This window comes from Nicotiana sylvestris, chromosome 3 (genome assembly GCF_000393655.2).
Source record: "Nicotiana sylvestris chromosome 3, ASM39365v2, whole genome shotgun sequence".
NCBI lineage: Eukaryota > Viridiplantae > Streptophyta > Magnoliopsida > Solanales > Solanaceae > Nicotiana > Nicotiana sylvestris.
This window is the reverse complement of record NC_091059.1, coordinates 26,587,257-26,600,713: the sequence shown is the minus strand read 5'-3', so window position 1 is coordinate 26,600,713 and position 13,457 is coordinate 26,587,257. Positions and strand designations below refer to the sequence as shown.

Here is a 13,457-nt window from a genome sequence, read left to right as displayed (position 1 = left end):
CAAAAAAGCTGCTCGTTATTGTTTACATCAAGGAAATCTTTATCGAAAGATGTTCCGTGGACCATTAGCAAGGTGTCTCGGACCTTTCCAAACAGAATATGTGATGAGGGAAGTACATGAAGGACATTGTGAAAATCACGCAGGAGGAAGGTCGCTGGTAAAAACGCTGATTCGAGCAGGGTATTATTGGCCTAAAATGGAAGAAGAAGCAAACGGTTTCGTGTCCAAGTGTGATAAATGTCAAAGATACGGCAATAATATGCATAGACCAGCTGAGTTACTGCACCCTGTTATAGCCCCGTGGCCCTTTATGAAATGGGGAATGGATATCGTAGGTCCATTACCACAAGCAAAAGGTCAGGTGAAATTTCTACTTGTACTTACAGATTATTTCACTAAATGGGTAGAAGCAGGAGCATTTAAACAGGTACGAGAGAAGGAAGTTAAAGACTTCATTTGGAGAAATATAATATGCCATTTTGGAGCACCAAAGGAAATCGTGTGTGACAATGGTCAGCAATTCATAGGAGCTCAAATCACAGAATTTTTTCAAAGTTGGCAAATTAAAAGGATAACATCTACACCATACCATCCAGTGGGTAATGGACAAGCGGAATCCACAAACAAGGTCATTATCAACAACTTGAAGAAAAGGTTACAGGATTCAAAAGGTAATTGGCCTGAGGTATTACCTGGAGTATTATGGGCTTATCGTACAATGACAAAAACAAGCACGGGAGAAACACCATTTTCAATGGTTTATGGTACGGAGGCCTTAATTCTAGTTGAAATAGGAGAACCGAGCACATGGTACGTTCAAGCAACGGAGGAATCAAATGATGAAGAGATGCAGGTGAACCTTGATTTGCTCGAAGGAAGACGAGAAGCTGCATTAATAAGAATGGCAACACAAAAATAGGTAATTTAAAACAGGAAAGCACGCCTCAGATTTTTTAAAATTGGGGACTTCGTGCTTAAAAAGGTGTTCCAATCTGCAAAGGATGCTAATTCAGGAAAGCTGAGTCCAATGTGGGAAGGACCCTACAGAGTTTGTGACATTGCAGGAAAAGGAGCATACGAGTTGGAGACAATGGATGGCAAGATTCTATCCTCACATTGGAATGTTGTCCACCTAAAGAGATACTACTTTTGAGAAAGTACCCACGGTCAGGTTTAGCTATGTTACAATTTTTCTTTGAATTATTAAAATTTTACTAACGATTTTAGATGCTAGGCAGAAACCCTTACCCGTTCCAAATGATGAGTCACGACCTGCACGACAAAATGGAATATTCTAAAATTCTAAGCCCAGGGTTACAATTAATCTGATGGAAATACACACGGGTTAGGCAGTCTTCATCTTTAATCTCACCTTCGAGTCCTATATATTTTTCTGTTTTCAGGAAAATGACCAAATTGAGAGAAACAAACAAGTGCTCGAGGCTTCATACTTCAGCGCTCAAACACTTGGGGGAGTGCATATTGTACACAGATACGTGCGGTAAAACGGAGACGTAAATCGAATGAAAATCGAATACGAAAATCGAAAAAATCAAGCCACAAAGAGACAAGTGTCGAGCAGAAGTTACAAAACCTCAGCATTCATCATTGTGTTCTTTCCCATCAAAATAAAGGAAGATGCAAAACATTCATCATAGTGTTCTTTCCCATGAGAACAACGGAGTCACCTCTCAAACCCTTCCAAATACATTAAGATCGGGTCATGACTATGTATTGAAACGGGTTATATGGAAAAACCTTGTTGAATAATATTTATTTTGTAAAAATCTGTTACAAGAAAAACAGTTACGAGAAAGTTATAGATGTATTTCAATACATGTAATATTCAAAAGCTTGTCCAAGTTCATGAATAAAAACTTGTCAAAGTTGTTTCAAACAAAACATGTGTGTTCCTATTTCTTTCATCGTATTATAACACCATTATGAAGTTGAGACGTCTTCTTCATTAAGTGTCGATATATAAAAGGGCCATCTTTTATAAATCTCATGTTAATAAGTCATGACAAGAATCATAAAGCATTTTCAAAGGATAAAAATGCTAAACTATTCTATAACTCCTAAATAGATAAGGAAAATGCAAGAATAGAACACATTGAAGTACTAACAAACTTCTTGATATAATTTAAAAGACTAAGTAGAAACTTAGTCAACAAAAAGTTTATACAAGTTCCCCATTATGATAACTGGGGACTTTCACCAAAAATTCCCTTAAAAATAACTAAGGGATAAAACCATCATCCAACAAAGAAAATAAAAACAAAGTCTGGAAATTTAACTGGTCACTGAAGGGGTTAGCACATTAGAAGTTGCAATATTAATTTCACTTTCAGAAACAGCCACAGACACGGTGGCAACTTCTGAAGAAGCAGCAACAGGAGCGGTTTCAGCTGGGCTTGAAGTGTTAGGTTCAATAAGGGGAGCAAGAGTCACGAAAGTTTCAGCTTCCATAGACTGAGTCATAGAAATTTCACCCTCGGGAGCTGGAATTGCAACATCTTCAATTGCCACAGCAACGGCTTCGTCATTTACAGGTTCCTTAGCCATGGGAGCTTTAATTTCTGGAAAAGGAAAGTCAAGTGGTTGTTGGGTTCTTTCAATGGTTTCTAAAACTTTGGCCAACTCTGAGTTTAAGTCAAAGTTTTCTTGACTGGCCTCCATTAAAGCATCACGGCGAGAGTTTAAGAAAGCCCAACTTACCTCTAAATCAAACTTCTCCTCAAGAAGTTCATACTCCCTTTCCCACATAGCAAGATCATTCTTTAACACTTGATGTTCAGCTAAATGAGAATCAAGAGAAGCTTCAAGGGAGGCATGGGAACTCTCTAAGGCATGTACTTTGTCAGAGGAGATCTTTAAATCAGCTTGAACTTGAGTTAAGTTCTGCACTAATTCTCCTGCATATTCTTCTTTCTTGTCCAAGAGTGCCTTAAGTTCTCTGATTTCTTCACTTGACTTTGATAACTGTTCTGAAAAGCAACATTCAAGGCGCTCTTTGTCTTTTACAAATTGACTTGAAGAAGCTTTGGCAACTGCTAATTCAGAGGTCAGTACTCATTTCTGTTGCTCCAGGTGACTTCTACTCTCTTGCAATTCTTCTATGGTTCCCTGAGCATTTTCAAATTGCTCCTTCCAATTGGCTGCTTCTAGTTGGGCCTCCTTGGCTATTCTTTCAGCCTCAGAAATAAACTTTTCAAATTCACGAGCCTTCTTCTCTAAAGTGGAGATTCTTCCCATTAATTCCGTACCAATAAGGTTAGCCTACAGTAGCAACTTATAGAAATAAGAATTTGGAGATAAAAAAAAAACTTGTTAGTAAGTAAAAAAAAATTTACCTTCAAAGTAGAATGAACAATGTCATTCATCAAAGTTAAGCAGCTATGGCTGTTCATCTTCTTATTCTCAATATCTCCAATCAAAGGCCCAAGCCAGGCATCAGCTCCACCAGACTTCCTTAAAAGACTGTTATTAGCAGGAACTTCTAGTGTAACACTCCTCATAGCCAAGCTTCTACTACTAGAACCCTCCCCTTCCTGTTGAACAAAGGTAGGGGGAGCTATAGAAGGAGGAGCGGTAGAAGAAGTGAAAATAACAGAAGTCGAAGGTCTCGAAGCAGGTAAGGGAGCAGAAATTGGTAAGGGAGCATGAACAGATAAAACATGCAAGGAAGCACTTGAAACCAAGGGAGGAATAGAAGGAATGGGAACATAAGAAGAAATAGGAACTTCATCTAGAACCGGACCAAGTTCTCCACTTCCAAAACCACTAACGAAGAAACGTTGAATAGACTCATTGGTGTCTCTTGGAGTGGTTTCATCATCAGAAGGAATGAGAACAGGTCCGGTGAGAGAGGCACGGGCAGGAGGAACTTCGGTTTCTCCTTCAGAAGTGATGCGTCTCCTGGATCTTGGCCTAGCTATCAAAGAAGTATCTTCATCTTCATCATCTTCAGAATCTTCTTCCACAATTTTCCTTTTTAGCAGCGTAGCTTGAGTTTTCTCCAAAGAGAGTGGAGTTCCAGAAGAGGCTCGAAGGGCAGCAACTACTCCAGCTGACATTCCTCGGATAGCAAATCCTGACAAAAAGAATGATAAAAAGTTAGAAACAAGAAAGGATTTAACATACGGAAAAGCATAAAGAAATGCATACCGTGAGTTTTCACTTTCCAATGATGTAAAAGAGAAATGGATTTCCAAGTTCTCGCCTTCATAGGCACGGCTTTCAAGATTGAATCTACCCAACCACGGAAATTAGGAATGGGTTCCACATCTCTCATAGTTGCTACAGAAAAGCAAAAAAAGACGAAATTAGAAAAGAAATTGAAATTCTTAAATATAGGTACGGTAAGTAAAAAAAAACTTACGTGCAAAGTTCCACTTCTCAGGGAAGGGGATATTTGTTTCACCCACCAAATCAACTGTGCGTACAGCAATATAACGAGTGTACCACCCACGATCATTGTCATCTTCAAGGCTTACCAAGACCCTTTTACTTCTTGCAGTTAAAGTAAAAACCCCATAGCGGAATAATTTGGGGTGGTAAAGATGAATAAGGTGGGGAAAGGTAAAGCTAACATTGGCTTTTACGGACAAATACCTTAAACAAGCCACTGCTCTCCATACAAGAGGGCCAACTTATGCTAAACAAATTTTGAAAAAAAAAACGACAAAAATCAAATATAACTGGGTCGATAGCAGGAGTAAATCCCAAAGTAAAGGGATAAGTATAAACAAAAGAAAATCCAATCCTAAAAGAAGAAATTCTCTGGTTTGGATTAGGGATCATTATACGAAGATCATCTTTCCAGCGGCAATCTTTTCGAACAATAGCAATCAAAGGTTCAGCAATTAGAGAAGGAAAAGTGTCAGCTTTCTCTAAATTAACAACTTGTTTTCTATCATTCTCAAAGGATAAGTCATTGGGTACTATTTCCTCAACTAAAGGCTCTTGAAGAGGCTCAGAAAGTTCTTTACCTTTAGAAGAGGATTTCTTAGTGATAGAACCTCTAGAAATAGTGCCAGAACTAGAAGAAGGAGTGATAGAACCAGAGGAACCACCACGAACGGATCCTAGACTACGAAGCCTGCCACCTCTACTCCTTCTATGTCTTACAGGTGCGTTGGGGAAGCTATCCAGAATTGGGACTCTCTTAGGGTTAGGATTCGGAGACACCATTGCAGAGAAAGGATGAACTAAAGGAGAAAGGAACAAAAATAAAGAGTAAAGTATCTGTTAAGGGTTTATGAAGAAGAAGACAAAGGAAAAAAAGTAAAATATGTATATAATAGCAACCGTCAAACAAAGAAGTGTAATGATGGAAAGCCTATAATAAAGGCAACTATCACTTCGTGAATAGAGGGGATGAAGAAGCCTTGAAAAAAGGTTGCAGAATTACAGAGCCAATCAGAAGGTGACACGTGTGCAGAGCATTAAATAGAAAAGACAACTGAAGCGTCATAGCATTGATTACGGCAAAAATTCCCTTTTTGTGAAGATCCACTTCCCAAATATTTAATTGATAAATAAATGGAAAGTGGGGGGACTATCTGTATTGGGAAAAAACTGAGTCTGTATATTGAAGATGACGTGTCATGACTCGTGGATTGGTCAAAAGGTCAAAACGCAATAAATAGCCAAGAGGCACGGGCGACAACAGATATGGGAAGAAGAAAGCAACATAGGTGTGGACCGTTACTCAAATAGCACGAGTCTCGTACATATTCGAGTCATTTAAAGACTGAAGATCAGAAGAAGTTGAAGATACGAATCTGATGAGGTAAAAGAGTCTAAATACAGCATTAAATATCAAATACGTTAGAGAATTTGAATTAAATAGAAATGATTGTGTAACGTTTCTTTTAATATCATTTATTGCTCATAATTGCCTCATTAAGACAAAGGCATTACACCTTCTCCTAGAATCAACTATAAAAGGAGAAGGACTCAACATCTGTAGGGACACGAAATATTATTGAGATTACACTGAAATACAAAACTACTTATTACTTTATTATTCTCAGAAGTCTTCTATTATTTTCGTCTCCAGATTATCAGTAACCCGAATTTCTCTTTATTTCTAGCTTTGACCAAAGACTCAGATTTTTGGTTAAACAATTACATTTGCATGTTATTTTAGTCTCTTATTAAAGGAACATGAAGCATGTAACAGAAGAAGAATACATTGAGATACAGTACAAATTGCTTAATCTCTAAATGAAAACTCTCACAAATTTAATCACATACTAAAGAAAATAACTGTCATTTATGAACAACACAACAATTGTCAATATTGAGTCCAAAATATTACTAGAATATGACAAATTGGATGTAGGGAACACAATTTTTCTAACATTAAATCCTAGAGTAGTTTGTACGTGTCATTTTGCTAAAACTTTCCAAAGGGTCATATATATATATGCAAATCATTTTCGGTGCCCAATCAGTCGATCAAAATCCCTCAATACTTGTAAATTGTCATTAAATTCAACTGTTTTTACAATCTTTTCTAAAGCATTCCTTTCGGCTTCTCTTTGCTTTTGTAACTTTAACTTTGCCTCTTGATTAATCCTGGCTTTCTCTAATTCAAGAAGTTGCTGCTTTTTCTGTATCTCTCTTTCATGTTGCACAAACCCCTTTTGGCCCGTGCCTCGAACAGCAACCTTTACTGGTAGTGCTTGTGCTCGACCCAAATCACCGTAAAAATTATCTGAATCAACAACTTTACTACTACAACTTAGTTTTGGTTTTTTATTGGTACATCGTCTTGTTTTACTAATGTTGATCTTGAATCTTGAGTTTTCACGATCCTTTTGAATTTGCGTCTACTCTGATCATCAAATCTATCAAAGCCTTTAATATTACTTAATTCTTCTTCAAGAGAAATCAATCCCCTTTTCTTAACACCATCTGCATTGTCATTATAGTCGATTTCGTGTTGCAACTATCTTGATCAGTGTTCTTGTTTATTCTACTACTCGAAACAGAACTGGTTACAGCCGTATTCTCCCTTCTCTTGTGATGAATAGCCATTGGCATTGGCATACTGCAGAATTTTAATGAAGTAATATATGTATGCTGTCACAATTGTAAACAGGTTCGGATTTAAGGATTTACTTCCTATTCCAAATTGATGTTTACTTTATATTCTTCTTGTACATATATATTTTTTTTATTAAAAAAAAACAATTAACGAAGCAATGTCGAATACTTACCAAAGAGTGTCTTACGAGTAGTTTGATCCTAAGAGTATGCGGAATATATAACTAGAGATTAATATATATAGATAGTGTAGGCCTTGTCCGACTAAATTTTGGAGAAAGGGTTTGAGTGGGAGATATAGAAGGTTTAGGAAACCAAAACAGAATAGGTAACGGTAATTTTATTTTTGCAGGAGCGGTTAAACTTGAAATTCTTAATCATTAAATCATGCTTGCAACATAAGTTTTGTACTTTTTGTTTCCTAATTTGATTTGTTTTCCTGATTATTCCACGCAATCCATTGCATAACTCTTTCTTTGTAGCAAGAGGATAAAAATCACTAAAATAAATTATTTAGTCTACAGGTTTTTTAAGAATGTAATTACGTAAATAAAAACTAATTTCTTGGTAGAAAAGAAAACACTAAGTTTTTTTTTTTGTTGGTAAGAAATGATTTATTCATACAACAACATACTAAGAGCTATTACAACGAGAGGTCAGTCTAGATAACATAGTGCCTAGACTGTCTCTTTCAAGTACATGAACAATAAAACCGGGTGGAAGAGCATAAGTTTGCAAAATACAAAAAGTGTCCAAGCTACAACCATTTTTAGCTAATAGATCCGCTACTCCATTAGCCTCTAAAAACATGCCTCAAATGTGGATCATTCGCCTTCCGCAATAGGTGCCTGCAATCGTCAATCAAATTTTGGTAGAGACAATTATTAGATTTAAGGAGATTTATTAGTACAAGCAGTCAGTCTCTATTATTAATGGGAGGAGGTTTTCCTTTAGTGCTAATTAGACTCCATGAAGCAGGGCAGGATTTTCATATATATATTAGTAGCACGGTTAATTCTCATATTGAAACCTAAGGTTCATTAGCCCCTACTATCCCTGAACACCCTCCTACTCCTCCCACCCTGTGTTCCCTACACACGATCCATCAATATTTAGTTTATAGAAATTTGTATCGGGGGTCCCATTTTAAGAAAACAGTAAGTTGATTCTAGTAAATAAGAAATTTCTGTATAGTATATATTTTTAGATTAAATGCTAAAAAAAGGTTCACACCATACCCAATTGGCCAACAAAACATTGGAACTTAATTTGCTAAAGAATTAAATTTGTTGTATAAATATAACATAATTCCAGGCCAAAGAAAAATTATTTTTCATCCAAAACAATAGATTTATGACGTTCGAGTCGAAATTGAGAAAAATCTCCTATTCCATAGCCAAAGTAAAAAAATAACGAAGGTGATATTAGAAAGAAAAAAGTTTTTTTTTTGTACGTGACACAATTTGACCTTTTGAGATAAAAATTACAAATTAGCAACTTTAAACTTAATGTCAGTTAATTAACAAATGTATAAACCATTCTAATGTGCAGTTGTTCACAATAAAAAAACTTTGTTAGTGGATGACTCTTTATATTTGTAGAGTAAATAGCACGAGGAAGGAACTACGTACAATCTTGTCATTAGAACACTAAACATTTAGGGGTCGTTTGGTTGAAATACGATTTATACCGATATAAGTTATGCCGGGATAAGTTATACTGGGATTAGTTATGTTGGGATTGTTGTTTATTCATTGTTTGGTATGGTGTATTAAGAATGACAATTGCATAATTTCTAAGAAGAATGTATAAGTTATAATGATGCTAATTATCTCACCTTCTATAAGGCATAAGTTATCCCGGTGTTAACACCGGGATAACTTATACCTGATTTGCTAACCAAACAGAGTATTAAGGTGGTATTAAATTGTTATACCACCCTTATACATTCTTATACCTCATATCAAACGACCCCTAAGGGTGTGTTTTGTATGAAGGAAAATATTTACCATGGAAAATGGGTGGTTTTATCAATTATTTTCCTTTGTTTGGTTGGTAAATGGAAAACTTTTTCCGCAAAATATATTCTAATGTTTGGTTATAGAGTAGAAAATATTTTTTATGCTACTCTCCTCACTCCCTTCCCCCAAGTCCCCATTCTCCTTGCTCCCCCCCCCCCTTTCCAAATACCCAATGTTTTCAGGGCTTTATTTTCTTCAAAAATTTAATCATTCTTATAAAAATTCACATAAACCCAAAGGAACTAATGTGTTGCTTTACTTTTTTTTACGCAAAATAATGTTGAAATTTATGCTCCATAACTATAAAGAAAATACTCTTTTATTGGTTGAAAAAGAAAGTACTCTTTCTACAACATGAAAATAAAGTAATCATTTTATTGAAATAAAAGAAAACACTTTTTCTATATCATGAAAAGAAAATACTCATTTTGTTGAAATGAAAAAAATATTTTTTCTACATCATGAAAAGAAAATACTTTTTTTTTGTGGAAATGAAAGAAAATATTTTTTCCTACATAATGAAGAGAAAGTACTTTTTTTGTTGAAATGAGAAAAAAAATACTTTTTTTATATCATAAAAAGAAAATACTCATTTGTTGAAAAGAAAAAAAAACTATCTATAACATGAAAAGAAAGTACTATTAATAATATTTTTATTTAGGGTGGGGGCAAAATTAGTCGGTCGACCTTGGTCGGTTTTTGCCGAATTTATAATAGCGTTGTTGATCCGAAATAGAGTGTGGAAGATTAAAAAGAGTTTTGGAAAATATTTTCCCTTTTCTAGGTAAGGAAACATTTTGAATTCCTAAGGAAACTATTTTTCAAAACATTTAAGCCAACCAAACATGAAAAAATTGGAAATATTTTTCAAAAAATATTTTCCTTCGTATCAAACCCACTCTAAAAAGTCAAGTGGTTATATGATTAACAATAAACTGGTTTCTTTAGGGCTTGAATCTGAAATTTGGCATACCATCTTGATCCAACTTCAGTGAAGCTCTAACCTTTCTAGGCAATATATATAACTCCTTCATTGAAGATAACACGTCTTTGAATTTTCTTCCAAGTTAGGTAACTGATCTACAACCAAATTTTCCTCTCTAAAAATATTTATAAACTTAGAGACGTGTTGAAGATAACACAAGTCTTTGAGATCTGTTAAATGATATATCAATTTATGTTGGTTTGCCTTATCTATCTAGTCTTAAATCTAATGCCACACATACATTAAGGTCAGTAGTGGATCCCGGATTTTGGGTTTGTGAGTGCTTAACATTTTTGACATAAAATACTACCAATCACGTTGTATAAATACACAACTATTTGAATACGGCGATAAAAATATTAATGAAAAAACTCATAATTATAATATTATAGACACTGCAAAATTGTAATGGATAAGACAACTAACGTTTAAAAAAAAGTGGGTTTTACCATTCTAGAGGACCATTTCGTCTCCAAACGAACTTTGAAGTCCTTTCTAAGTAGATTTTCGTTTTCTTTGTTATGGTGAATTAAATGAAGTTAAAAAAAATTAAAGAAAAAGTTAAAACATAAGTCAATGAAAAAGAATGAAAAATAAGTAGTATTGGACCAAGATAGTGGCTAGTGAAAGAACAAAAATGTAAACCTAATTGAACGGGGGCAAAAGAAAGAAGCTTCATAATATAAGGAAAATGCCTCATAAAAAGGAGTTGTTTGAAGTGAGAATCGAACTCTCACTCCTCAAATTTCATAGCTTTCCAACACCTTCTCTAGATCAAAGCACCCATCAAACTTTTTGTAATCTGGGTGCTAGCTCACTCCTCAAATTCAGATGCCTATTTTTTTGTTCCTGTCTTATTTGCTTAAAAAAAAGAGTAGAATGCAATGATTAAATCACTGATCATTGAATTATTTAGTACATTTTGATACAAATTCTTCAATATTTTTATCAGATGTCCCACCTTCATTAACAGCTTCCTTAGCCAAATCCTTCCAATTAAGGGCATTTTTCTTCATTTCTTTCCCTTTGTCTCCTTCTATTATTGTTCTTACACATTTCTCAACTTCTTCTCTTCCAACAAGCCCTTTCTCATTAACATTAACTCTCACTCCTACACTCCAAACATCTTGTACTAATTTCGCATTCGTAGTTTGATCAGTCCATAGTGGCATTACAACCATCGGCACTCCAAGACTCAAAGCTTCAGTCGTTGAATTCCACCCGACATGTGAGAAAAAACACCCAATTGCCTTATTAGATAAGACTTGTAATTGTGGACTCCAATTTATCACTAATCCTTTCTCAGAGGTTTCCTCAATGAAATTTTTGGGAATTTTTGCTTCATCAGAAGTCCTAACAACCCATAAAAAGTAGTAATTGGTTGCTTTTAAACCCCTAGCTATTTTTTTCATTTCTTTATTATCTAAAGTGGACATACTACCAAACGCTACATAAACAACAGATCCTTCTGCTTTAGTATTTAGCCAGTTGATACATGTTGAAGCATCCACTTGATATAGACTGAGACCATATTCAGTGTCATTTTCAACTCTATTGTCCAAATACAAAGATGGCAACGTTGGGCCTATGGTCGACATTGGAATGACTTGACATTGTGTCTACTACCTGCAATAAATATATTAATGAAAAATGGATTCAACTTTTATACAGTAAAAATAAATTCTTTTTACCTCATTATTGTAATTTAACCGGCTATAACATATCCTTAATGATATATTTAAATCATCATGTAAAAGATAAGTAATAGTACTAGATACCAAATATTCCTGCTTTTAATAACTTTATTATGTAATCATAAAATGTTTAATATTTAGTTACTTTATGTTTTATATTTTAATTAAATAAAAATACAAAATTATTGATTTTTTTATAATAAATATTTTGATTTACTTTTTTTCTTTTACTAATACTAATTGTAAACTGTATATTTACTATCCTTTTTCCTAATTGGGCACTCAAAATTACTTTTTGACAAGATTTGACCAAACATATTTTTCTTATCAAATATTGCAAAAAAAAAAAAAAAAAAACAGCCGATCAAATGAATTGATGAAACATAAATTACTACCCTCCAAAAGTAATTTTTCAAAAAATATTTTTGAACAAAAGCGCTTTTCAAAATAAATAATTTTTGGCAGCTTAATCAAACAGTCTCGTACCATTCAAATATAAGTATTAGAACGAGTGATAAGATATGAAACAAATATTCAAGTGAAAACGATTAAATAATCCCTTAAATAGAAAGAAAAACCCACGAAAGAGTTTTAGTAGATGACGAATTTGTCCACAAATAGTAAGTTTGAAACTAACCTCAGCCTCCAACTTGTAGAATGAGTTCACAAAAACATAATCAGCTTTGTCCACATTTACAAACTGATTTAACACCAACTCAAAGTACGCTGGATATGTACCATGGACATAAATGAATGACCATATCTCGAAGTTCGAGCTCCGGCAATCCCGGAATCCTCACCGGAGGTGACGAAATTGGCAATGTCAATTTTCCGTGATGAACATAATAGTAAATATAGTTCACAGCACAAGCTTGAGTGAAAAAACAAGCTCCAATTAGGCCATGATCTTTAGCTACGTCTAAAGCCCATGGCATGAAAGCATCATAAATGATACAAGTAATAGGAAACTCTGATTTTTCGTATTTCTTAATAAGATCCGCTAGGGTTTGCGAGCCGATTTTCTTGAAGCGTTCGAGATAGGTGACTACGCTGTCAGCTTCAGCGTAGCCGCCTTCGTCGAACCCATCGGAAATGGTATCGATACTAACGGTATTGGAAATTGGGCGGACAGAATGGGAAATGAAGTTAGTAATGGCTAAAGTGGTCTTTAGACCTTTGGAGACTAAACGTTTGCAGAATTGAAGCATAGGGTTTATGTGGCCTTGGCTTGGATAAGGAAGAGCTAGAATATGAGCTCCATACTTTTTGTTATTCAACAAGTCCATCTTTCTTCTTTTGCTTTATTGGGAGTCTAATTTTTCCTTTCTCTATCACTTGTGCGATGAATAAGAGGTATATATACAGCTAAGGATGAAGAAATTGAAGATCATTTCCACAAAATCCTCGTTAAATTAGACAATTAATAATATTTAGGAATTTTATCAACACAGATGTTGACTAATAACAAGGAAATGGTGCTTGGTCTACACGGATTATGTAAAAAAATTATAGTTGAAACCATGTATAATAGAAAGAGAATCTTTTTATGCATGTTGTTACTCTGGCACCTTTTATTTGTCATATATGGTTGAGTATTCTTCGTTAGATTAGGCAATTAATAATATTTAGAAATTTTATCTACACAAATGTTGACTCGTAACAAGGAAAGGTTGCTTGGTCTACACGGACTATGTAAAAAAA

At 34.6% G+C, this 13,457-nt stretch overlaps 1 protein-coding gene across 1 annotated transcript; it reads right to left on the bottom strand.

The window, feature by feature from the left end:
• Positions 1 to 10,944: 10,944 nt before the first annotated feature.
• On the bottom strand, positions 10,945 to 13,217 carry LOC104216726 (UDP-glycosyltransferase 74F2-like). Its single transcript, XM_009766845.2, is given in 4 exon segments — positions 10,945 to 11,670; positions 11,672 to 11,688; positions 12,394 to 12,514; positions 12,516 to 13,217. Coding segments are annotated over 4 exon segments (1,365 nt in total). The 5' UTR covers positions 13,043 to 13,217; the 3' UTR covers positions 10,945 to 10,970.
• Positions 13,218 to 13,457: the final 240 nt, after the last annotated feature.